The sequence below is a fragment of the Halichoeres trimaculatus genome, unplaced genomic scaffold, assembly GCF_033239565.1.
Source record: "Halichoeres trimaculatus isolate MK-OKI-2021-1 unplaced genomic scaffold, fHalTri1.1 fHalTri1_scaffold_14, whole genome shotgun sequence".
NCBI lineage: Eukaryota > Metazoa > Chordata > Actinopteri > Labriformes > Labridae > Halichoeres > Halichoeres trimaculatus.
The window spans coordinates 14,859,579-14,884,338 of record NW_027437192.1 but is presented as its reverse complement, the minus strand read 5'-3'; the positions used below and the strand labels follow the sequence as shown (position 1 = coordinate 14,884,338).

The window sequence follows — 24,760 nt, the reverse complement described above, 5'->3', positions numbered from 1 at the left end:
CGCACCCCTTGTTCAGACTGATGTTAGCCCACAACTGCATCACAAGAAAATAAAGTCTGGGCTCAGTTTTTCATTAATTTTGATTCTCTGATATGACCCAACTTTATTATTTCTTAGTGTTCAACAGCTCATGTATCAACTCTTAGGTTTTTCTATGTTTTGAATGTTATTTTATCCTACTTGCGTGCATTTCCCCTGTATAGCACTCTGTAACTACATTTGATATAGTTGTAGTTGTCATTTTTTCTTGATTTAATTGTTATTATTATATAAGTAAGGTCATAAAAAAGTTTGTTTGCATTCTTTTGGTTCAGGGCACTGGTAAGAGCTGCTGTTGATATGGACTTTAAAAATCTTATTATGAATTTAAAAAGTAAAGAAATTTTTTAAAAAAACAATTAGATCAAAGCACAGGCTGTAAGAAACATGGACTTTGTCTCTGTTATCTCTAAAAAACATACTGGTCCTATACACAGAACAAAAGCTTCAGATGATAACATCAACCCAATCGTTCAAATCATCTTAAAGACAAAAACAAAAACAAACAAAATAAATCCTTTCCATAGTTTTTTTCAATAAAGTTTTGCTTGTTTTTTTGTTTTCATTGCATGCTTTAAAACTGTTTTAAAGTGCATTAATCTGTTGAGCCAGTCTGGGTCTCAGTCTCTTATCATGACTACAGCATACGTTTCCATCTTATCCCCCTCCAAAGATCTCCTCTTTCTGTTAAACTCTGCAGTGAACGTGGTAAACCCTCCCAACTCCCCTGCTTATTGTGCATGCCAACCGCACCTATACTGCCATTCAAGTCAGCATCCGCCCAGCAATATTTATAACCTGGATCTCTGCCCATTCACTGAGCTCATTTGTTCCTCTCAGGGTGGAGATGGGTCTCACTCATAAGTCATTTGTTCTTCAAGTATCTGTTCATGAGCTGCATTAATAATTTTCTTCCAGTGCTCAGAACTGTTCCTCCTCTCTCTGCCTGTCTGTTCATATTTATGCTAACCCGCTCGCCTGTTCATCCTTGAACCAATCAGAACAGTCATCATCTTTCATCGTCTCCAGACTTTCTTGTGTTAACAAACATTGGATGCCCAGGGACTGACCTCAGAGGAAAGGCTGTCTTTCAGCCTCAAACAGCTTCACTCACACATGCACAAAAATCTGAGCAGCATGTTTTAGCACAAACAGACAAATTTTCCTCCAAACTTCGCCCAAAAATAACCTATCAGCTAGTGGGAAACTTCAGCAAAGAGGTGACTGAGCTGATGTGAGAAAACAGAAAAAAAAATTGAGAAAATCAGTGTGAAAGTGGCTGGGCTGATAACGTTGTTTGATTCCACTGGTACCAACCCTGAAGAGTGACTCATAACAAGATGACTAAAACCATCAGAGGATGAAGCAGGACACACATTTCCAGGACTGCACACTCATCAATGTATATTTAACCCGGAGAAAAACTTGAGGTTTTAAATTTCTTGTTGTAGAGTGTCCTGATGAAGATATAAACGTTTTAACTCCACCATCATCATGTTAAAAATCAGACTGTGGCAAGCTGCTGTCAACTAATTTAAAAGATAATCATTTAAATCAACACTTCTTATAAATGTGTTTTTAAATGCAGTATTGACCAAAAATGAAAGCTTTTTAATATTCTTAAGCTATTCCCACAAAAAAGACACAATTGTGTTCCTGTGGTACTTAATCATGATGATCTATGACCACAGAAATGTACGCAGATGGCGCTAAATCGGGGCCAAAGTCCAAAACTATCGAGGGAATTTTTTACTGGCAAAGTGAAGGAAGAACAGAAGTCCTATACGCCATCCATCCATTAACTATACTGCTAACCCTGAGGGGGTCGTGAGTTAATAGTGCCCCTAAGTGGTGAATTATTTAGGAACCTAGCTGTTTCTGCAGTTTTAAACTGCAAACTGGTGTCTGGATATATTTTCATCATGGATGGATGAACTCAACTCACAAGCAAAAATTTATAGACACAATAACAGAGGGGTCAACCTGAAAGATCCCCATTCCCACTTTCCAAGATGACTACAACCAAAGGTTTTGATACTTTGTCTATGTGAGTGAATAACTTACACAGGACTGTCTCGTTGTTGGGTCAGAAGTCATAAATAGAAAATGTAAATTTATCAAGCAAAAAACTGAAGACAACAGAAGAGGAACATGCTGGGAGACTCACATTCTTTGCTCCTGAGTGAACCCAGATTAGCTGCAGGTGGATCAGTGCTAGACTGGACGCAGTACACCTCTCTTGTTTGAATCCCACCGCCACACAACCCAGTTTGATTCCCACGTCGCCGGTCCTGTTGGCTCAGCAGCACGTCCACCCGGCACTCAGTCCACTCTGTGGTCTTCCAGCTGTAACTGAGGACACACATGGACAGAACATCACATCAGAAACACGTCTTTTAGACAACCATCATCAAGCTTTCAAAACCCAGAAAATATCATATGCAGAAAGAAAGAAATCGTCCTCAGATTATCGCTGATGTCATTCTGGTAAATTGTGTTCCTCCTGCTTTGGTTCCTCATACAGACTTCTTCAGGCATCAAAGCCTACTGAATTGTAATTGGTCAGACTGCTCAGACAACAAACACTAACCAGCACTCTTCTTACACTAAATCCTGACCCTCAAGTAGGAGTCTACCTCCTGTCTGTTGAACATGATGTGTTTCAGCTAAACATGAGTATGATGACGAGGCCACCAGACGGTTTATTTTAGTAGTTTTTGGGAGCTATGGGTGCTCACAGTAAAGCTTTTTTTACAGACTTCAAAGAGGAAGGTTTAAGTATCGCAGACATGCTTTGAAAATTGAGGCATTTAATCCAGATAATATTTATATCTGATGTTAAATTATTCCCCTCACTGCTTTGCAATTTTCTCTATGATAAGTGACATATTTAAGGGTTGCATTGTGTAAGCGTTATTGTATTTTTCTGTTTGATCTGTTTGCCTTAATGTCAGAAAATCAGAGCAGAGGTGCAGCCAGTAAACATGTCAAAATAGCTGGAATATTGCTACAGCATGTGGGTTTACTCTAAAATAATGTAGATGTTAGTATACGGCAGCAGATGATCATAATGAAATGCTACACCAGGCTAAAAAAGAGAATTTAATGAGGTCGAGCCCAGCAGGCATGATGCAATACTCCTGGTATGCTTTGGTGAGAGGTGACAAGTTTCTCTGAAAAACTTTTGTGAATTCTTTATTGCAAATTTACAACTTAACAATGTCATAAATTTTCACAAATATGTGTCTTATTCTCAGAGTATTACCCTCCTCCAGATCCTGTTATTATCTTTCTTTTTCTATACCGGCCCTTATAAGATGAACCAGAACTCAAAGCCATGAAAAGGCAGTCAACAAACCAGTGTTTGACGTCATCTCAGCATGTCCATTATGAACAATCTATGCTTTTTACCAGCTCTGAACAGAATCGGTTTAGCTTGAGTGATCTGTAGTGACGGGCCTCTCTCAGCTTTGTCATACAGACTTTTGACGTTATTGACCTGAGATCTATGTTTACAACACGCCTGAGGATTTGCAATTTAACCACACAGTCCGCTCAGAGCTCTGTAAGACTGGACTTTTTTTAAGCTGAGAGGAGGTTGTTAATTGCAGCGTCTATTCATAGGAGGGTTTGTGTCTGGCAGGAGAATTGGCAGCAGTCTGCTTCAGCAGAAACGCATTGTGGTTTCAGCCCCGAGGTCACAAAATGCAAACCCTGCCTCCATCTCTGCCGATAATGGAATTCATTTGAGGTCGCCAATGAAAGGCTCCATATTCATGAGCAAGGTCTCTTCCCCTGCTGCCTCTGCACTGCTGCGGGACAATGAGGCCCCAGGGAGAGCAGAGCATCTTGGGGCTTTAAGTTGTCCAGATGGGGACACTCAAACAGAGCAGCTCTTCAGCACCACGGACAGAGACACAGCCTCTCCTGCTGTCTGAACAGAGGAGAGCAGAAGTCGATGGACATTGATTTACTGTTTGACAATGTGGTTGATTTTTTCTACCACCACGAAACAGGCCAATAAAAGCTGCACAGGAAGTCTTCCATCAAATATTCAGATTATGAAGGGATCAAGTGCATCCTAGAGTTTACAATCCAGGAGTAAAAGGCTCAATTAAATCACACTACTTACGAAAAAGCAGTACAGATCACTGTAAAGTTTAAGTTAAACTGTGGAGGAGGTTTTGTTAGTTTTGTTGATTTATCCGCCATCAGATGATTTTTTTCTCTTCTTTATCCCATTCTATCTTCCTTATTTTCCTCCTTTCTTTGAACACACACACACGTCAATGTCGATGGAATTTAAGTGATATTTGTTTTCTGTAAAGCTGAGACAAAACAGCGGCTAACTGTCATTTACAAACCAGCTCCTGGGGCTTCTTCAACCGACATGTAAATTTTTTGTGGACTTTTGTAACAGTCTGACACTCTCTTTAAACTTTTTCCCATAATTTAGAAAATCTATCTCATGATTTTGAGTTTCTAGTTCTTTTATCATTGTTCCTTATCCAAAAGGGAAAGCTCTTTTAACCTGTAATTGTGACTTTTATCTCATAATGATGAAAATATCATGAATCCAACATTTTTTTTCTTTCCTGAAAAAAATCCAATTATATAAATTTTCTCTGTAAAAGTTGCAAATGTACCTCTTTCATAACTTTGACTTTTAATCTCATGATGTCAAATAGCCTCATAACTGTTACTTTTAATTTCATAATTCAACCTTTTTATTTCATAATACCAAGACTGTAATTTTACCTTCTCATAGAACTGACTTGATGTCTCATTATTCCAACTTTTGGTCTTTAATTCCATTTCTCTTTTAATGTCATAATCCTCAATTACTTCCATGATGATTACCTTCTCAGCATATTGATTTTTTCATACAACACACTTTATCATCCACTTTGAAGACTGGCGTGTATCTGATCATTAGAACTTATCTTTTCAGTTTGTTTTTTATCATCATGATTAAATAGAGTTGTCACTGCTTACATTGCATGTAGCATTGAGTTAAGCTTTATGGTCATGTTGTTTGATTTTCATAACCACCAGTTTTCTTGCTGTAACTGTAACTGTATAGAATGGATTTTATTGGACTTCTGTGTAACTAATTGACTTAAAGAGTCAATAAATTCAACATAGGAGTTTAACACTGTATTCAAAATAATTAAAATTAGAGACATTAAAATAGCATTCATGGGTTACCCCGAACAAGGATTAGAAGCAAACAATTTCCTCTTAACAGGGCTAGTACTTGGGATACTGTATGTGTTCAATATGTTTGGATGAGCCCTGAGACTAGAACTGTAGGGTCGAGATGCAAAAGAAACACGCCTTAACTGCCAGACAAAAAAAAACAAAAAAAACAAAGCTATTTGTCTTTCATCTCCTCACTCAGTAAACATGGACAAACCCTTTCCACCAATCTGTGCTTCTCCTGCCAACATGTCGCATGCTCACTCTGGCTAATTAGAAGATAAACAGCAGATTATTATGGAAAGGTTTGGAGCTGGATGACCTTTAGACAAAGCCAGTCTATAATCTGAAAATCCAGCCAGCAGTAGCAGCAGCAGGACTTCATGCCCCATATCGCCTTCATTCTTCATAAATAACACATCTTTTACCCAGAATGCTTCAGACACAGACGGGTGTTCCTATCTTGGTCCTGTACTTACACAATGCAGGGCAGCACTCCATCCCCCTGTGGACTGCAGGCCTCCTTCTCCTCCAGCTCTGGACACTCTGCTCCTCCACCGATGGGGAACTGGCTCACTTTTCTGATGCGAGTGCGCTCCCCTGTAACTCCGTTGGGGTCGTAGCATTCCTTTGAGCACGCTGACCACTCGGACCACTCAGTCACATCGCAGTCTTTGGTCATGACGCAGGCCTGGAAGGTCACAGGAAGTGTTTCCTGAGAGCACAGGCTGCAAAAGAGACACCAGAAAGAGAAAGTTAATGAATCAGCTGTTCCCAAGAGGGAGCATATGACACCAGCTACTGCTTTCTCAAGATCCGAAGATCTAAATAGATCTAAACAACTTTCCTATTTTACCCCTCAGAGACAAGCTCAGAAAATATCTAATTTAGTTGAAAATAGATCTCCAGAGATTTTCTTCAGGCACAGATCATGAAACAGACTTTAAAGGCAGTCACGCAACTGCGAGGACATCTGCTTATTATGTTTGTTTTTGACAGATGGACTCAGAGTGGTTTTAGTCAAACACAGAGATGGTGTTTTGAAACCACAAGCAGCTGTTGTGTTATCACCAGATCCTGCTGACAAATCAGTGATTTTACCTCTCAGAGTATGAGGTTGCTTTTCAGTGCCTGCTGAACATGCAGGATATGAGGAGAAATTAAGAATATTAGATCTGTCTGATCAACTTTAAGTTAAACATTAGCTGCTTTGCCCCCTGGTTTGTCCATGGCGACAGCAATTTCAGCACAGCTCCTCCCTCTGTCAGTGTGTTTGTGGTTTGTTTTGCAGACTTAGAAACACTCACGTCATCTGTCCATCTGACTATGTGTCATGTTTATTATTTTCACTTTGGATGGGTACCAAATTAGGTACTTTGACAGGCACCAACCACAAGTGGAAAAGTTTCCATACTGGACATGAACACAGCATTGCAAGGTTATATGTTTGAAGAATAAAAGTGTTAAATTGAAAAAATTTGAGATTTTCTTAATAAACAAATTATTATTTATTACCATATAAACACACAAAAGTACAGAAAATTTGTACCGTTGTACAGTACCTTTTTAATTCAAATGTGAAAGGTGCAAATACCTCCTTTTCACCATGAGGGTTTTCTTTCTTCAGTCAGCTCCACTCCTGATTGGCTATCATTCTCTTAACATGACAAGCCACAGAGTGTGTGTCCTCCCCCACAACAACAGTATATCTGTTACTCTTTGTTCACTCTCTCAGTATGATCATTAATAACTAAACTACATACTTAAGTCTCATGTAGATGTTTTTGTTTATTTATTTGTTTGTTTTGTTTTGCTGTGTATATTTAAAACTGAGGAAAATATTTTAAAACATGCAGCAAAAAAGTTAAAATCTTATTTAAAAGGAAGGAAACAATAGATTGACTAAAGTCACAGGCAAAGTAAAGAACAAAACATATACAAGCACATGGAAGTATATCTGCGCTCACTTTTTTCCCTTAATCCTTGATTGACAGCAGCCGTCACAACAAGGCCACAGTTGTTCTCGTTGGGAAACTAGATTCAACTGTCTTAAAGCATCAAATAGAGATGACTCCAAAATGCCAAAATAGTTTTTCTCAGGCAAGCAAACTCAGCATTTTACATGTAATGCTGACTTTGCTTTTACATACCTTTCCTCATCTTTAATGCTCACTCAAAGCTGCCTGTATACCTCTCAACTGTCCTACTAACACATCAGTCTCAACCCTTTTAGGCTTAAATTAAGTTTTAGTAACAGAAAAATCAGATATTTGGGGAAAAATATAATATGGGGTAGTTATATACAATTCTGACTTTTGTGGAGTGAGACCTTCACATGCAATGCATTCTGGGATGTTGCAACATTGTAATAAAGCTAGCCCTAGGGAAAAACCAAGAGGAGATAAATTCTACTAATTCGCGTGTACTTATATATATCCAGGATTCATCTAATGCAGTTTTGGTTTCAAATTAATTTAGGTTGGTAGTGAAACTTACATGAAATTGATGCCTTGAAAATCTGTTTCGGTGAAACCAATGGGGCAGTCATGTTAAAAGTGGGATAGTGGGAAACTGTTCATTGCTAATGCACAACTAAGTTCTGCAGTGGTACTTCTGATTTAAATAGGCTCATAATATGTGGATGTGGAGTAATTAGGTAACTAGCAATTTGCTGTTGCAAATTTGCAACGTCTGCCTTATTTAGAGGGTTAAAATCTGCAAGTTAAAAGCTATAATCTGCTTGTGAGCATTTTTTAAATCAATTTAAAGCTGATGTTACAGATAAGTGTTTCATTTGGGGCCATACGTGATTTGGTGGCTATGCAATTATCCACATCCTCGCTTTAACACCGACACCAGAAGTACTAGTCATTAATAAGTCATTAATATTTTGTTGATTAAGGCTTGAAATGAGACAGGCGAGGACAGGTTGCCGGCCTGTTACAGGGCTCACACATGAGATGAACGACCATTCACTCACACACTTATTGGGGGATTCAGGGTGACTCATAAACCTGGGCATGGGCATGTTTTTGGCCTGTGGGACACAGCCAGAGAACCAGCAGAAAATGCATAAATGTACAGTGAGACTACGCAAACTTCATACAGCGTCAGCACCTGCTGAGCCAGGGAATTGAAAACAAAACCTTTACTGACAGGCAGCAGTGCTAACATTGCATCACCTTCCAACTTTGCTGGAAATAATACAAATGGAAGTCACACATACACTTCTTAATAACAGATGAAGAGCCATGACACACCGACGTTTGTTTTCTGTGCAGTAGTACCCTCTTTTTTTTATTTTTTACAGTCGACTGGCTGCAGAAATGTCTTACTCCTTTTTGGCTGTAACAGTCTGCATGTTGAGTTCAGTGAGGTAAAAAGCATGAAGACTTACAGTATTATTTTTATAACTACTGTGAATCCAGTGTTTACAGCCATGGTGTGAAAACTAAGCATCTTATTAACTTTCCAGTTGACAGATATAAACTGTGGAAGAAGAGGAAGAAGAAGGCAGACAGAAGAGAAAGAAGCCATTTCTCTGAGTAAAACGCCTCTACAGTCAAAGAAAAGGATTATTAGAGCTACAGAAAGAGTGTGTAGAGTAAGGATTACAGAGATTTAAAAGAAACACTGCTGTTCACACTACAGCTTCCCTTTGTCTGAGTCAGCCTTTGAGATAAAGACAGTCTGAAAGTTGTTCATTACCAGCACAAACAGTTTGTTATCCCAGCTTTCAGCGTCTGCTTCTCGGCACACAGTTTCTGTTTGATGATAGGAGGCTGTGAAGCTGAAAGACTCTTGTTTTTCTTCGTTTTTTATAAAGACCATTTGGAATAATAGCACACAGTATTCTCTTCTCTACTTCTTTTTTTTTCCTTTTAGCCCCCTTTTAGGCTCCATTTCCATCAACTCCAGTGAACTTAAAGAAACCCTTTAAAGCAAGCTCTGTGCTTGGTCTGTTATATTCTAAACTTTTTATTTTCCTGCAGCCACTGAGATTCATTCTTCACCATTTAACACTAACTGTAATTACTTGTTCTTGATTAAATTAATCATAAAATATTTTCTCTGACATTCAATTTGAATTTTTGCTGTCATATTCAGGGTGAGCTTTTTATAATGTGATAAAACAGAAGAAGTGTGTGTTTGTGAGTGCAGGTCTCACTGAGTAGAGTGTAATAAGATGTACACAAATAATCTTAGACTGACTGGAGATCAGGGATAACTCCGCTAGCGTTAGCATGTGTAAATCTGGCCAACATCAGCTTCAATACTCGTTTAACTTAACAGTTACAGCTAACTTTTAACGATTCTTTGCTGATTCTATCAGCTCTGAGTACACAGTGGATTTTTGCAGTACTGGATACAATTTGCAAATGTAACTCTGGTCCTCTTTTTTGTATTTTTTCTCTAAAATATTTATGAAAATCATTCCCCTCTGCCTCCTCACTGCCATTTTTGGTATATCTCCAGCAAACATGTCTACAGCTCTTACACAGAATAGGACTCTTGCCTTCTCTTTCTTATTAGCACAGCAGTTGATATAACTGAACTGGAAACGAGCTGCTCCATCCACCCTTTCTCATCTCATATATGAGGCGAGCCCGCGAGCTAGTTCAGGCAGTCAACTCGAGCAGCACTGCTATTCACATACCACGTGTCTCACACGTCATAACCATCTTGCAATCACACTCTCTCAATTGGGCGGTCTATTTAAACCGGGAGTCTCTCATCCTTCTCTGCCTGTCAATGCCTTGGCTGCCCTGCGTTTGTAATGCTGCATGTTTCTTTGCCGCTCGTGATTTTACCTTCTGGCTGCGTAGGTCGCGGTGTCTCTCGCCGTTTCTGATTCAAAGGGTGAGTCTCGACTTCAGAGGCGGACGTTGGTTTTATTCCTGAAACCCAGGCTCGGTCGGCGAAGTTTGCTCCATGAATGAATCATCCTTCTACATTACCAGCAAATGACTTGCCGGGCGGCCCATGCACCTCAACCTGGGAGAGCTGTAAGCCGTAGCTTAACGTTCCTGGTCAGCCTCAGCCGTTAACAGTTTTGATCATCTGCTGATCCAACAAACCTTCCCCGATGCCTCGACGCCGGGTGTCGAAGGCACAGCGAACAGCGGGCCTTCCAGGGGGAAGGTAAAGCTCCAGCTTAAGCGCGCGCTCTGCTCCTCACTCTGCTTCTCCCGAACCGGAGATCGGAGCTGCCGGATCCTGACACCTCCATCGACGCGTCCTTCTGTCTTCACCTCTCGGGGAGTCTCTGATCGTCAGAAATGCCTAGTTGAATGTCATGGACTCCCTTTCTCGCCATGTGAGCTACCTGGGCTCTCCCGTGTCTGCTGTACCTGCCTCGGTCTTTCCTACACGCCGCAAAGGTCCCTGGGAACTGCAGTCCCAGCCCCTGCCTTGGCTCTCGGTCCCTGCTCCCTGCTGCCTGTCGCTCTTGATTCCTCGGGGAATAATTCCTGCAGGTAATCTCGTCGTGCCTTCAATTGCCTTCATAACTGGTTAAGTTAAAAGTCCGCCACTGGTCCGTCATTCAAAGGACGCAGGTCTAAGCCCTCAGCCAACACTCTCCTGCTTGTGTTGTAATTACTCCTTACTTCTTTGATGCATTTTTATATATTTATTTATTTATTTTTGTCGTATCAGAGCAGACACGGGGGTTGTGCAAGATGTAGTTACTTTATCATTTAATATGCGTATTATCTTTGCTCTTATTCTGACAGGCTTTGACATTATATTGGTAAAGATTACGTTGCGTGGGTTCGGATTTGCAGACAAAAGTTTTGTAGATTGCATAAAATTCTGCAGGTTCTTGAGAATAGTGATCCAGGTCTGTAAAACTTTTACAATGGCAGAATCTATAAGGCTTTAGGCGTTTTAAAACCTGCTTGCAGTTTATGCTCAATACAGTGAGGAATTTGTTACTCTGCCATGATATCAGACCTCATTCTCATCTATGGTGGCTCTTTCTTTGAGCACCTCAATCTTTCTGCCAAGATGTCGTGTACATTCAGAGATTCGATTCAGGGTATCTGCAAGGTATAAAAGCATTTAATCATAAAATCCAATAATGTGAATTTAAGATCTTCATTGTCTTAAATCCTCTTTTTTTTATATAAAATGCCTGAATATGAATGCTAAGAGCTGAAATGTATGACATTTTCTCTAAACAAATAAATAAAGAAATAAAAGATAAAAAGCAAGTTATCTTAGCAGCAAGGCAATTCAGTGTCATTTAAACTAAATTAATAAATAAATAATAATAAATAAATTTATGAATTAGAATATTTTTAAAATACATAAATTAATTAAATAGATATAAGGAATGGATATAAGATACAAGAAATATGCTATACCTTCTATAAAGGTATAGAAATAAAACAATGATAATAATAATAATAATAATAATAATAATAATAATAATAATAATAATAATAATAATAAATAGAAATAAAATAATAATAGTTATAATAAATAAATAAATAAAATAGATAAAGAAATAGCAAAGGTATAGAGGAATAAATAATGATAGAAATAAAATAATAATAGTTATAATAAATAATAGTTTAATGATAATAATAAAACAAAAGGCATATATTCAGTGTTTTATTGCAATGCATTCAGTTGTTTTTAATTGATTGGGAGAGGTCATGCAGTTATGACCAATTCTCAGAGTTTCATTGCTGCTCCTCTGCATGGGGGTATGTTTGAAGGCAGTGCTGCTGTCTTTCACCTCTGCCAGTGCATTTATGTCAGACTGTGAGACCGGAAGAAAATTAAAATAAATAATAATGATTAAAAAATAAATAAATAAATAAATAATAAAATGAATTAAAAATGAATGATTAAATGAATAAATAAAATAAAAATTAAAATAATCATACTTATAATAACATTAAAAAAAAAAGAATAAATAATAAAAAATAAATTAATTAATTAATTAAAAAAAAAAAAATCAATGCGTTGCAAATGATAATTCATTAACAGATGAATGTTGTGGAAACATCTAATTTCTGGTCATCAGCCAGGGAAGTCCTTTAAATTGTTAAGAAGAATCTTAATCTGACTCTTCTTTCAATCCGTGCTCTGAATCTGTCATGTCCTATGTCTTCTTTTGCCAGTGAAAATGTGAATTGGGTTCATCTATTGTGGCATTAAAAATAAAAAATAAAAACAAATATAATACTTATGACAATTAGAAATATAATTAAATAAATAATAATAATAATAATTTATTTATTAATAAAGATGACGAATGAATGAATACAGGATGATAATAATACACAATAATAATAAATTTAATTATAAATGAAAATGATATACATAAAAAAAAAAAAAAAAAAACCTGTTGAAACTTCAGAGCCTATTTCCTTGACCACACAAGCTGGCTTTACTGGGCGTAAAACCCAAGACTCTTTCATGACTTCTCTTTGTGTGATAACTGTTACAAGACCTGCCGGCCCCAGAATTCCAGCCAAATTCATGTCTAGCTCTATAGATCATTCTTAAAGGGTCAGGCACCTTTTTCTTCAGGATATGAGTTCCCTGTTTGTTTGTTTGTTTTCTTGCAATGAAAACATTTGCATTTCCTTATTGTTAAATAATGCCTATGTGGAGTTGGTGTGTAGACAGCCACCCTCGCTCTGTCTTTCAGGAGGCTCACTCCTGCTGAATCGAGGAATTAATAGGAAGTATCTTTCAACTCCGGTGACGTGCCGGCTCTTTCCAAAGCTCTGTCTATTCTCCCCAATAGATGTTTTGTGAATCATCTGAGTACTGGTTTAGTAAAAGATTTTAGCAGTCCTGTGCTCTTTAAACAACCTTGTCAAATTCTCAGTAAGTTAAGGTCAAACTCCCTTCTCTATTCGGAGCAAGAGCTATGGTGTTGCCACAAGGAATGTTCAATGAAGTTATAATAATGATATAGGTTTCATTAGATCTCTCTTCAGTTGCAACGACTTTGTGGAGACTTAAGATTCTCTCTAGTTTATAATGATCCTGCTCCATTAGTTGGTTTTGGGGGATTCTTTATGGTTAAGGGTTTGCTCGTCTGGATTTAGTTTTACATTAGATGCTAAGACTTCAGATTCTTCTCAGGGACCCTTCCATTTTGCTGCTCTCAATGACTTAAGGCATATCCTCCAAGCAATGATAAAGAATGCCCCTCTTTAATCACTGGTGCATAAGTCAGTGTTGAGATTGAGATCTATTTGACTTCTATTGTTCTTCTTCGAGAAGCAGTTCTCTTCATGGCTTTATAGTTTCTCAGTGGCAAATCCAAATCTAGGCCTCTCCTTTATTATCATTTGAGCTCACTATTCTGATTCAACTTAGAAGAGCACATGTATTCCATATTCTTGAAACTCTGATAGATCTTGCCACTGGTTATTGCTGAAACTAATACCATTATTTGTTCTTTGTTTTTATGATGGAACATTGGCATTATCATCCCTCAACCCATCAATCGTCCTCCTGTTCATCATCGATGGTCACAACCTATGATGAGATCCTGGTTCTCCAAAAGCTGCTTGCTCTCTGCCTGTGCTACTGCCTGCCAGACGAACTCCAGTCCCCTCAGTCCCTGACCATCAAGGATGCCCATTGCTGCTCATCTGCCTGCCTCAACACCCAAATCCCTGGGTTGCTAGTTGTCTTCTGCTAGCAATGCTATGATGGTTCTCAAGAGATCCAGCTTGCTCAAAAGCCCTTGAACTTCTGCTTGAAAGTGTTAATGAAGAAAAGTGAATTTACTTGCTGCTTAATACTGTCAATGCATATCAGGTGGTTTGCTGGGTTAAAGAAAGTATCTAATAAATGCTATAGGTCTGCATCTTCAACGTAGAATGTTCCCTTGCGGCCATAGTGCTATCAGAGAATGGCCTCACAAAGTGGAGAATACTAGATAGTATATTCCCCGACAGGCGCTGTACTGGCGGGGAATGGCCTCACGGCGGCTGGTGCCATGGTCACACATAGTAGAGAACACTAGATAGTATATTCCCCGTCAGGCGCTGTACTGGCGGGGAATGGCCTCACGGCGGCTGGTGCCATGGTCACACATAGAAGAGAACACTAGATAGTATATTCCCCGACAGGCGCTGTACTGGCGGGGAATGGCCTCACGGCGGCTGGTGCCATGGTCACACATAGAAGAGAACACTAGATAGTATATTCCCCGACAGGCGCTGTACTGGCGGGGAATGGCCTCACGGCGGCTGGTGCCATGGTCACACATAGAAGAGAACACTAGATAGTATATTCCCCGACAGGCGCTGTACTGGCGGGGAATGGCCTCACGGCGGCTGGTGCCATGGTCACACATAGAAGAGAACACTAGATAGTATATTCCCCGACAGGCGCTGTACTGGCGGGGAATGGCCTCACGGCGGCTGGTGCCATGGTCACACATAGAAGAGAACACTAGATAGTATATTCCCCGACAGGCGCTGTACTGGCGGGGAATGGCCTCACGGCGGCTGGTGCCATGGTCACACATAGAAGAGAACACTAGATAGTATATTCCTCTACAGGCGCTGTACTGGAGGGGAATGGCCTCACGGCGGCTGGTGCCATGGTCACACATAGTAGGCTCTACATTCTGGCCCAGGCTCCTAAATTTTGTTTTGGGGGATTATGTTCAGTATGTTTTGCTCATCACTCCTCAATGTCACCATGTAAATTTATTGTGAGGGGTGATGAGGCCGGAGCCTGGACGCCAAACCTAAAATATATTTGCTGCTAAATAAACTATTCAAACGTGAGTTGTCTGACTGAAATGAGGCGAGCCCGCGAGCTAGTTCAGGCAGTCAACTCGAGCAGCACTGCTATACACATACCACGTGTCTCACACGTCATAACCATCTTGCAATCACACTCTCTCAATTGGGCGGTCTATTTAAACCGGGAGTCTCTCATCCTTCTCTGCCTGTCAATGCCTTGGCTGCCCTGCGTTTGTAATGCTGCATGTTTCTTTGCCCCCACCACCACCCCAGCAACCACCTGCAGGCTCCGGGGGGATTATGTTCAGTATGTTTTGCTCATCACTCCTCAATGTCACCATGTAAATTTATTGTGAGGGGTGATGAGGCCGGAGCCTGGACGCCAAACCTAAAATATATTTGCTGCTAAATAAACTATTCAAACGTGAGTTGTCTGACTGAACTAGTATTATGTCAACTCTTCAATTAGTAAAGATCTAATACAGTGTAAGCAGCACCCTCCAGAACCTCTACAGCACTTGGGGATGGTCTTGTGAACTTCGTTGGGGGTTGATGGTTTTAAGTCATACTGACTCATATCTAGCTGATCTGGTATACTATTAAAACTAATGACTAGTGACTAGCAGCACTTCACCTGTGAGTGCTTTTGGAGTACCCCTCCTTGTGAGTGTGTGTGGGGGATTGTAAGTATGTCTGTCTGTCTTTCTGCCTGTCTCCATTGGTGTTTTTAAGTTAATTTTTTTTTGTTTTTGTTTTTTTTTTCTTCCTTTCCTAACATTTTATTTCACTCCTTAATTTTATATTCATTAAAAATTAATATTATCATTTTAATGATTATCCTAATTGTTCCTTTCTAGCTCTAGCTAACTATGACTATTGTGTCTCTGATTATTATGAATGTATATCAATGAAAACCCAATAAAAATATATTCCAAAAAGTAATAATTTGCAAGTATAAATACTTTTTGGTTTTAAAAGTGATTTCACGACCCCACCCCAGCTGTGTATTGTAACTTCTTATTTAGGAACCACTGCTCTATACACCAGGCAGGTTTACCGATACAGATGTGTTTAATATTTAACAGTAGAGTAAATACCCAATGAAATTTCTAAAGCTGTGTTAATATGTGAACCTTGTTTTGTTATGAGGTCATTTACAGATTTGGTAAAATCCAAATCCTTGCTCTGTTTTCAGTTCAGTGTCAGAGCCCAGACTGGGGGTCATGGCTGGTTTGGAGGATGATTAGCCATTTTAGATCAAATGGCCCCATAGTGATGCTCCAACAGTAAATAAAGTTGATCTTGGACTTTGACCAACATTAATACTGTCATTAACATGGACTAAGCCTCTTTGAAGCTTTGGGCCATCTGTGCATCCAGAGAACCAGCACGTATAAGTGCTCTCTTTTGGGTAACTATTTCACAGCAGATATTAATCCCACTGTGTGTCATGCAAATATAATATTCCCTTTCAATGCTCGCACATGAAGGAGTGGCATTTGCTTGAAGTTTGAATGATTTATGAATCCTGACCTTCTCTCAGGCATTAAAAGCAAATGTATCACAAGAGCCTTGATTTCCTCGGCTTGTAATGGAAGCTACTCACTGGCCTCTATTAGAGGCGAGCAGCACAGAGAGACAGAATGAGGCCATTCATCTCCTCACAAAGAGCACGGCTCTCAGACAACACATGGACGGTGACCTCGCTGCAGAGAAACATTTACAGAGACTGCACGTCTCTTAGAGGAGCTTCGAGGAAAGAGAGCAGTGTTACAGAGCTGAGAAAGGCTGTGCACACTCCAAATACAAAGTGAAACACTCAGGAATAAATTCAACAAAAAAATAATGCCCTGTGCATGTTAGTGTTTGTTTAAAATAAGGGAAGAATCTGTTATAGACATGCAAAATTCTACAGCAACTAAAAAACAGGAAGCATTAACACACCAAAGTAAATAGAAATTCTGATGAAATACTCTGTTAATCACCTAAAATGCAGGTAGATTTTAATTGTCCTTTTTTGGGAGTGCAATGGTTTAGGTTGTGCTCCATGAGGTTCGCCTTTGTGAGGGCAGCTCAAGTTCAAATCCAGCCTGTGGCCTCTTACTCGCATGTCACTTCCCACTCTTGCCCTGTTTCCTGATCTATCCACTGTCCTCTCTACTCTGATTAAAGGGCCAAAAAATTTGTTGACAATAACTTAAAAATTCTTACAATTTAATAATATTAACAATAACAATATGTCTATTTTCTCATTATACATTTATTTATAATGCAGCAGAACTTGGAAGGATAAAGGTGTGAAATTAAAACTTAATTAAGAGTGTGGGGGGCGCCCATTCACACCACGTCATGCTCTGGGTTAATGTTTGCTCTGAGGACCGTTGACCGTAGATTGACCCAGTGAGTAAAATGTTGTGTCAATCAAAGAACAAAAAATGTTGACAGTGTTGTATTGAGATTTTAAATATCTTGCAGAATCTATAAGGCTCTATATTGAAATCAAAGTCAAACCACCTGCGGGCAGGCTGCCACCAGTTAATGGGTTAATAGCAAAACAAAGTATAGCAAATTAAACACTATGAACAGAGAAAAATTGTGTCAGATGTGATAATATTAAATGGCAACAATTAGGTTTTTGGTATAAATTAAGAATAATGACCTGAAGGAGTTACAAAAGCTTCTGGCTCAATGTTTCTAAATGATTTGCAGCCTTTACAACAGACAAGGCGACAATTACTTTTTAATGAAAAACATCATTGTGACTCATTTGCACTGTGGTATCCAATCAGCATCTAAATCCTTGGTGACGTATGCTTGAACAAGCCAATGTAGCTTCATTCATCCAAATGACATCGGACAAATAGATTTTATCTGTACATGGCCTTCCTTGAACTCTTGAACACTGTGTTAACGGAAACATGAATAAAAGGGGCTTGATTTGGAAGAAGTGAGGGGGTCAGATTATCTGTCAAGTTGCAAAACCTTTTGTCTGTCTGCAGTCACCTGGAACCTGTTAATGCCATTAAGCTTGTAGTAAGAGAGAGATTTTGTAGAAATATTCAAACATTATCATTTTAAACATCTGTAACAGCACGTGGAGCTTGAGGATATGTGACACATCCACAAACTTTCGTACAGTGGCATCATTCCAAATACATTGTTTTCATGGTCCATCAGAGACAAAATGAGGTTGTCTAAATAAATCTGATAACAAACATCACTCCAACACAACTCATTCCTGGGGTCTTGCATTGAGTCATTATCTAATGTTAATGGATGTGGTTTTAATAACAGGAGAACAACAGACAGAATCCATTCATCAAACTCAAGCCTTCAAGGAGGATTTGAAATTATCTATGTCAGATATTAGCTTCCAGACAGAAAACAGATTTGAGTAAGGGCTTACAGACTTTCACTCCACGTACTCTCTGACTGACTGTTACCAGCTCTGACATTTGAAGTCATTGTGTTTCACAGACAAGCATACAGCTCTCTGACAGCTCACAACAAACAAGCCTCATCCCATCCTGAGAGAATATGTCAACAAGCTAAACAACACATTTCTTCAGGGGGCAACAAAACACATCCACAGGTATCACTCTGCAAGTCAAAACCTGGGACTGTAAAAGAAGACATCAGTCTACAGGTCTGAGAGGTGGTGAGAAAGCGGAAGTGAAACCTACAATCTAAAGCTCGAAAAGTTTAATGCAAAGATTTATGTAAGAAAAACTCTGCAACTATCAAACTCATGGCTTTTTCCTAAAACCAATATGATGGAGATAAAAGATGCACGGTCATTGGTTAAACAAGAGCCATAAACAGTTTTATCAAATACAGACTATGAGATGCAACAAAACAATGCACCCCTAAAGTGAAACCAAAACATTCAGAGCTCCTGGCTGCTGTTTCTTTTATATTAAAGAGGAGGTATGGTCCTTTTCTTAGGCTCTACACTGACCCTCTGGTATCGAATTAGTATCTTTACATGATTGACTTTTATTTTTATTTATTTATTTTTTTGGAAACCCTTATTTCATTCTCTGTCTCAGGGGCTGTTTACACTAGGGTGACCATATTTTGATTTCCAAAAAAGAGGACAACGGCACTGGCCTCGAGGCACAAATTCAGACAGGCTTCTTATATTCTTAATATTTTCACTGCCCCGTGGCTACTCCCGTCTGTGGAAACACCACAGTAGTGGATTTTTTTGAGTGCTTCATGAGTGACTTCAACAGAATGGGGGGCTATAACACCTAGGGATGGGTACCGAATCAGGTACTTCAAAAGGTACTGGCCAAATTCTGTCAAAAGTACCGAGTACCGATTCATGTAAAATCAAAAGGTACCATGTTTAGGTACCTGAACACATCCTTGTGACTGTGAGGAAGTGAAAGAATAGTCGATTTTCCATGATGGACATGAACACAGCATTGCAAGGGTATATACTGAAGGATATATATGTTAAATTGAAAAAAAAAAATATATATATATATATATATATATATAATATTGTTAAAGAAATTGATATTTTTTACCACATAACTACAAAAAAGTACCGAAAATTTGTACCGTTGAGTACCGGTACCGATTGCCAGGTACCAGGCATTGGTACCGTATTATTTCAAATGCGAAAGGTACCCATCCCTAATAACACCATTGACAATGGCTTCAGTCTTGGTGCGAACACTACTAAACTTTTTAGCAATGTCAGAGTCGGGAAATGTCTTTTTTTAGCAAGGCACTGGTGCAATCCGTGGACCTGTTGCTGTTGTGGTGTTTTACAATTTGAAATGCCATTGCACCCTCCGCTGCATTTACAGCAACCTCTGTTTGCCCAGGTCTAACAAAGAACTCAGTCAACTTTGCAGAAGAACTCTCACCTCGCACAGCTTTTTTATGTTTTTCGGTGTCCATGTGAGCTTTGAGATCTCCAGCACCTTTATTGGACACTGAGACATATGTGCCAGCTTTGCACACGGTACACTCCGCCTCCCACTTGTCCCGACCGGGGTGGTATATCGGAAATTTTTTTTTGCAGTTCATCTGTGAAGCTGCACCTAGGCTTAGGCATCTTCCGTGCAATACAGCTCCGCTGTCTAAAGATCCCTGTCTTCTCCGCTCTCCGTCTATGTCTCTCTCTCTCTCTCTCTCGCCTTCTCTCTGACCCTCTCACTCTCTATGTATGTGTGCACGCGCAGAGCAGACCTGCCCACAAGGCCGCCTCTCGATATTGTTTGCAAGCACCGGTCAATTTACGGACGCACGTAATGGTCCTATGAAAAACGGTGAACACCGGACATTTTCGTGAATTTATTAAACCCGCCCGGACACCCCGGACAGGACGTAAAAAGTGGACATGTCCGGGCAAAAGAGGACGCTTGGTCACCCTAGTTTACACGTCAATGAAACTTAGGATGAAACCCAAAAGTATTGTTGTTTTGGCCCCTTCACATGGAAATGGCGTTTTAGTCGACCTAAAACGCCTTGAGTGGAAATCTTCTGAAATGCAACCGCTGGCATTGTCGTGTAAACAGCAAGCTAGAGTTTTCAGTGGTTGGTTTCTTGAGTCGTCACACTCTGCTTTGCGCATGTACATTTTCATTGTAGCAACTTAAAATGCAACGCACAAACCAAACAACAACAGTAGCAATGGCGGACTGCCATGTTGTGCTTGTACTGCTAAATCTGCCGACTGACTTCAACTGAACGTTGATCTTTGACACTTCTGCACCTCCCATGTTTTGTTTATTAGCAGCTGGCTGGACTTCCTCTGGTCTGTGGAGGGGTGCGTCCCCACAGTTATATTGCTGAATACAGGACATGCTACTACAGCATTTTCAGTCCCTCAGCATTTCCATATGAACACAGATTTCTTCAGTTCTCGGGTGAAACGCTGCCATGTAAACGGGGCCTTAAACACTGTATTTTAGCTGCTGTCTCTTTAAGGCTCCTCTGATTGGCCAGCTCTCTTTAGACAATGGAGGACAGAGCTATGGGCAGACTTTGGTGTTTGAGGCCCATCCCTCCTATGTGTCATTAACCAATGAAGAGATTCTTATATGATGACCTATTCAGGGATTTCTTCAACAAAAGAATATGTAGATGTTTAAAAATCTGCATACATTTAATATAAACATTTAGTGTTCCTACTTTATATCCATGGATAAGATAAGGGGAAATCTGTGCAGACTCCAGTTTCCATTGTGCAAGATATCAGCAAATCTAGTTGAGGTATTTTCGCTTCCTTTTTTTTTTTGTTGCAGTTAGAAAAGTTAGATATGATGTAAAACATCATCCTCAGACAACAAAAACTTTTATTTTTTAAGGTACACATCCCAATGATACTGCACTATCATTTACACTAGGAACCCTGAGTTTTTCATGTTGACAAAGATCAGATTATTTTGAGCTCTTAAACTTGATCCATCATCGTTGTCTTGTGCTCCTTCTATTTATATGAGCTCTTCAGTTTTGGGTTGAAGCTGTCACTTCCCCACCAATAAAGAAACTTCCCCCTGAAGACAGCTTATTGTACACTCTGTGTAAACACTTTATGTAATTCATCCTGCCCCTGCCAGTCTTTGGGATCCCTGCACAAAAGCCTTTCATGAACTATCTGCATTCCCCTCCAGGGTGAGACGAGACCCCTCTGTGACTGTCAGGTTTCTTTTCATCAGAACAACTTCCTGTGTGTACATTATCCTCTACCTAAATGTCAAAACCAAACTGTTATAGAGAGAAAATGGAGCCAAAGTGCTCTCACAAAAAGAGTGGATCCCCCCTGCAGCCTGCAGTGACACAAAGACTCTGCTGACTGAAGCTGAACCTTGTAAGGAAGCTGTGAGGGGTCATATGAGGATACATTTTGGTGTGTCTTACCTCAGAGCCTCGACGTCCCCGCTCTTATGCACACAGGTCACCTCTCTGGTCTGGTATCCAACCTGCAGCTCCCAGAACTTTCCTCCAGGGCGGTTCTGGCGGTTCCTGTTCCTCTTCTTCTTGATAAGTTCTCTGGTCTCAGGATCTCTCATCTTTCCCTTCTCCCTCAGCCTCTCCCTGGCTTTCTCTCTCATCTTCTCTCTCTTCTCTTTGTTCTTGGCCTTTTTCTGTCGTTTGGGTCTGTCTGCCTGTCGGGATGGTCTGTCTGGTTTTCCGTTTGCTTTGCTGAGTTTTCTGTTGGCTCTGGATGCTTTGTCCCCATCTTTGGACACTTTCTTACCCTCTTTAGACCTCTTTCCTCCTTCTTTGTGCTGCTTGCCTTCCCTGGTCTTTTTGTCCCCTCCTTTCGTCTGTTTTTCACCCTCCACAGACTCTTTTACGCCCTCTGAGGTTTGTTTGTCTCCATCTCTGGACTGTGAGACACTTTCTTCCTGCAGCTCGTCTGCTTGTCTTGCTTGCCTTGGCAGCGGGACTGAGCAGGGCCCCCAGGGTCCCACCCTGAGGCTGTAGAGGCTCTCAGCTCCCACACAGGCCCCGGGCTGGCATGTCTGAAACTCAGTCAGGTTTGGGCAGGCTGCACCACCAAAGAGCTGTGGCGCCAGCACGAAACGGATCCTGTTTTGTAAGCCCATCCCACAGGTTTTAGAGCAAGCAGTCCACGGGCTGAACTCAGAAACCACACAGTCCCGAGGACAGGGGATGAGGCAGGCCTGCTCTAGACGTGGTTTAGGCTCAAAGTATTCACAGATCGCATCCTCTGCAGGCTCGCCGTTTGCTTTCTGGACACAGCCCACCTCCCGCGTCTGGATCCCTTCATCTCCCCGCGTACACACAGCAGGGCGCTGCACCCCTGCACTACGCATGGACACGGGGACGCACTGATTCCAGGCCCCCAGCTGCCAGTCGTACAGGTCTTTGTGCCAGTCGCACACTCTGAAGCAGCTCTGCTGGTTTTCAGGACGCTCTGTTTGGTTGCAGTTTGTGTGCAGAGTGGTCCAACCTTCGGAGTGAGCACACCAAACCGCCCGGCTCTGACTGCCGCCTGGTCCACACTCACTGCCCATGCAGCGACCCCACGGACCTGCAGGAAGAGCGACAACAGAGAGGTTGGAGTCAGACAGGGAGAGGAAGGATTTGGCTTCTGGGACTTTGTGCCAACTATACATTCGAAACAAATCCAACTAAAAGAAATAACTCGCCCAAAAATATGGATAAAAAATCTCCAGAGAGAAACTCATCCTGAGGTAAAGTTGTAAACATCCTCAAATTACAACTGAAAACATTGTTCCAGTGCAGAAAATCGACTGTGCACTCATTCCCAGTCCTTGCCTGGTTTCAAAGTCTTGCTTACTAACTCTTTGAATTTTCCTCCTACTGGTGCTCATTGTGTTGTTTGTTGCACATCAGTCCCTTTTCCAGGATCTCTGCATTTGTTGTTATGAGAGAAGTGTTATCAGGAGAATATCCAACAACAGTAACAGCTGTTTAGTAATAAATCTAAATTATTCTTTAACAGTTAGCATCGACAGTCCCTGAGTAGAGCAGCTGTATCTCAAACCTAAGTGCTTCCGCCCACAGTAATAATAACGTCCTGACAAATCCACACTTACGCTTAAATCACTCTCACTCTCGATACTGTGATTGCACTTCTACTGGATTTATGAGAATGCAATTATAGGTCTAAGTAAACATCGACTTTCAGCAGGAAAGCCTGTTAGGAGCAGCAGATGCAGCGCGCGAACAGCTGAAGAGTCAATCAATACGACATTAAAATGAGCTGATGGTACAAACGCTGCAGAGAGGGAACCTTCTGACTCAGAAACACATCAGTCACACAATAACAAGGTCTGAACCAGCTGGGAGATGGATTAATATTTAAGTCAATCATTTTACTTTAGGTGACATTTGTGGTTTGTATTTTAACAAGTTGGAGAAAAAATAAGTGTGCCTCCAATTTTCTTTCTTTCTCCTACATTTCATCTTTCTTTTGTTTTTGTTTTTTTATTTTATTTTATTTCCAGAAGCCAGACTATGTTTTAAAATCTCCTTATCTCAACTCAGACTGGCTGTGTTATTTTTTTATAAGTTTCTGCTGTGTATTTGTTTTCCTGGAGCATAAAAAAAGAGATGTACATATATTTCAAAATGTTTTTTTTTTTTCTTCATGCTCTGTGTTCTTATTATAAAAGCATGAGAATGGTTTAGGGTTATGTAAAAGTCTTGATTTTCCTGATTCAAATAAATAGATAATTAAAATAGAATTTGAAAATAAATAAATAAATGCATAAAAATGACCCTACATCTCTGTAACTTTCTAAAAAAATAAAAAAAAGAAAGATTTGAAAGAAATGTATATCTGACAACATGACAAAAAAATGACTCATCGTCTGGATCATCCACAATCTCCTGCCACCTGTCTACAGCTTAATTTACATAGAACCAGACTCTTTATGAGCCCGGTGTTTTGGAGGGAAAGCCTAGCTGATCAGAGGAATCTTAATCACAGTGCAGAAGTGGGTCACTTCTCCTCATCCTCAGCAAATACTCCTGCAGAGGAAACACTCCAGGCTTGGGTGGACTGAGTCCTGAGTGTCACATTGAGCAAAGAGAAAGATCAAAAGAGGAACAGTTGGTATGAAAACTGTTCAACCTTTTTTTAAAAAAATGTAACAAGGAAGCAATTAACTGAAAACATGGGCCTGATCTAGAGCGAGCAGCAACCTCCGGTCTAAGAATATGAGACAATGGGGAAGTGCTAAAATCTGCTGTTTCTCGAGTGTTCGCTTGAGGCTGGCTCCTGGAGTACCTGAAGTCACATACACACCAAGCCAAAAAAAGCTGTTTTCAAAGCA

At 40.2% G+C, this 24,760-nt stretch overlaps 1 protein-coding gene across 1 annotated transcript in view; it reads right to left on the bottom strand.

Annotated features, from left to right (window-relative positions):
- Positions 1 to 24,760, bottom strand: part of thsd7aa (thrombospondin, type I, domain containing 7Aa) — a 190,169-nt gene that overhangs the window by 85,299 nt on the left and 80,110 nt on the right. Inside the window, exons 2-4 of the mRNA XM_074686508.1 lie at positions 21,849 to 22,989; positions 5,718 to 5,966; positions 2,207 to 2,391 (exon numbers count right to left, since the gene is read on the bottom strand). Of these exons, the coding sequence (XP_074542609.1) occupies positions 2,207 to 2,391; positions 5,718 to 5,966; positions 21,849 to 22,989 (1,575 nt within the window). The remainder of the gene's footprint in view (positions 1 to 2,206; positions 2,392 to 5,717; positions 5,967 to 21,848; positions 22,990 to 24,760) is intronic.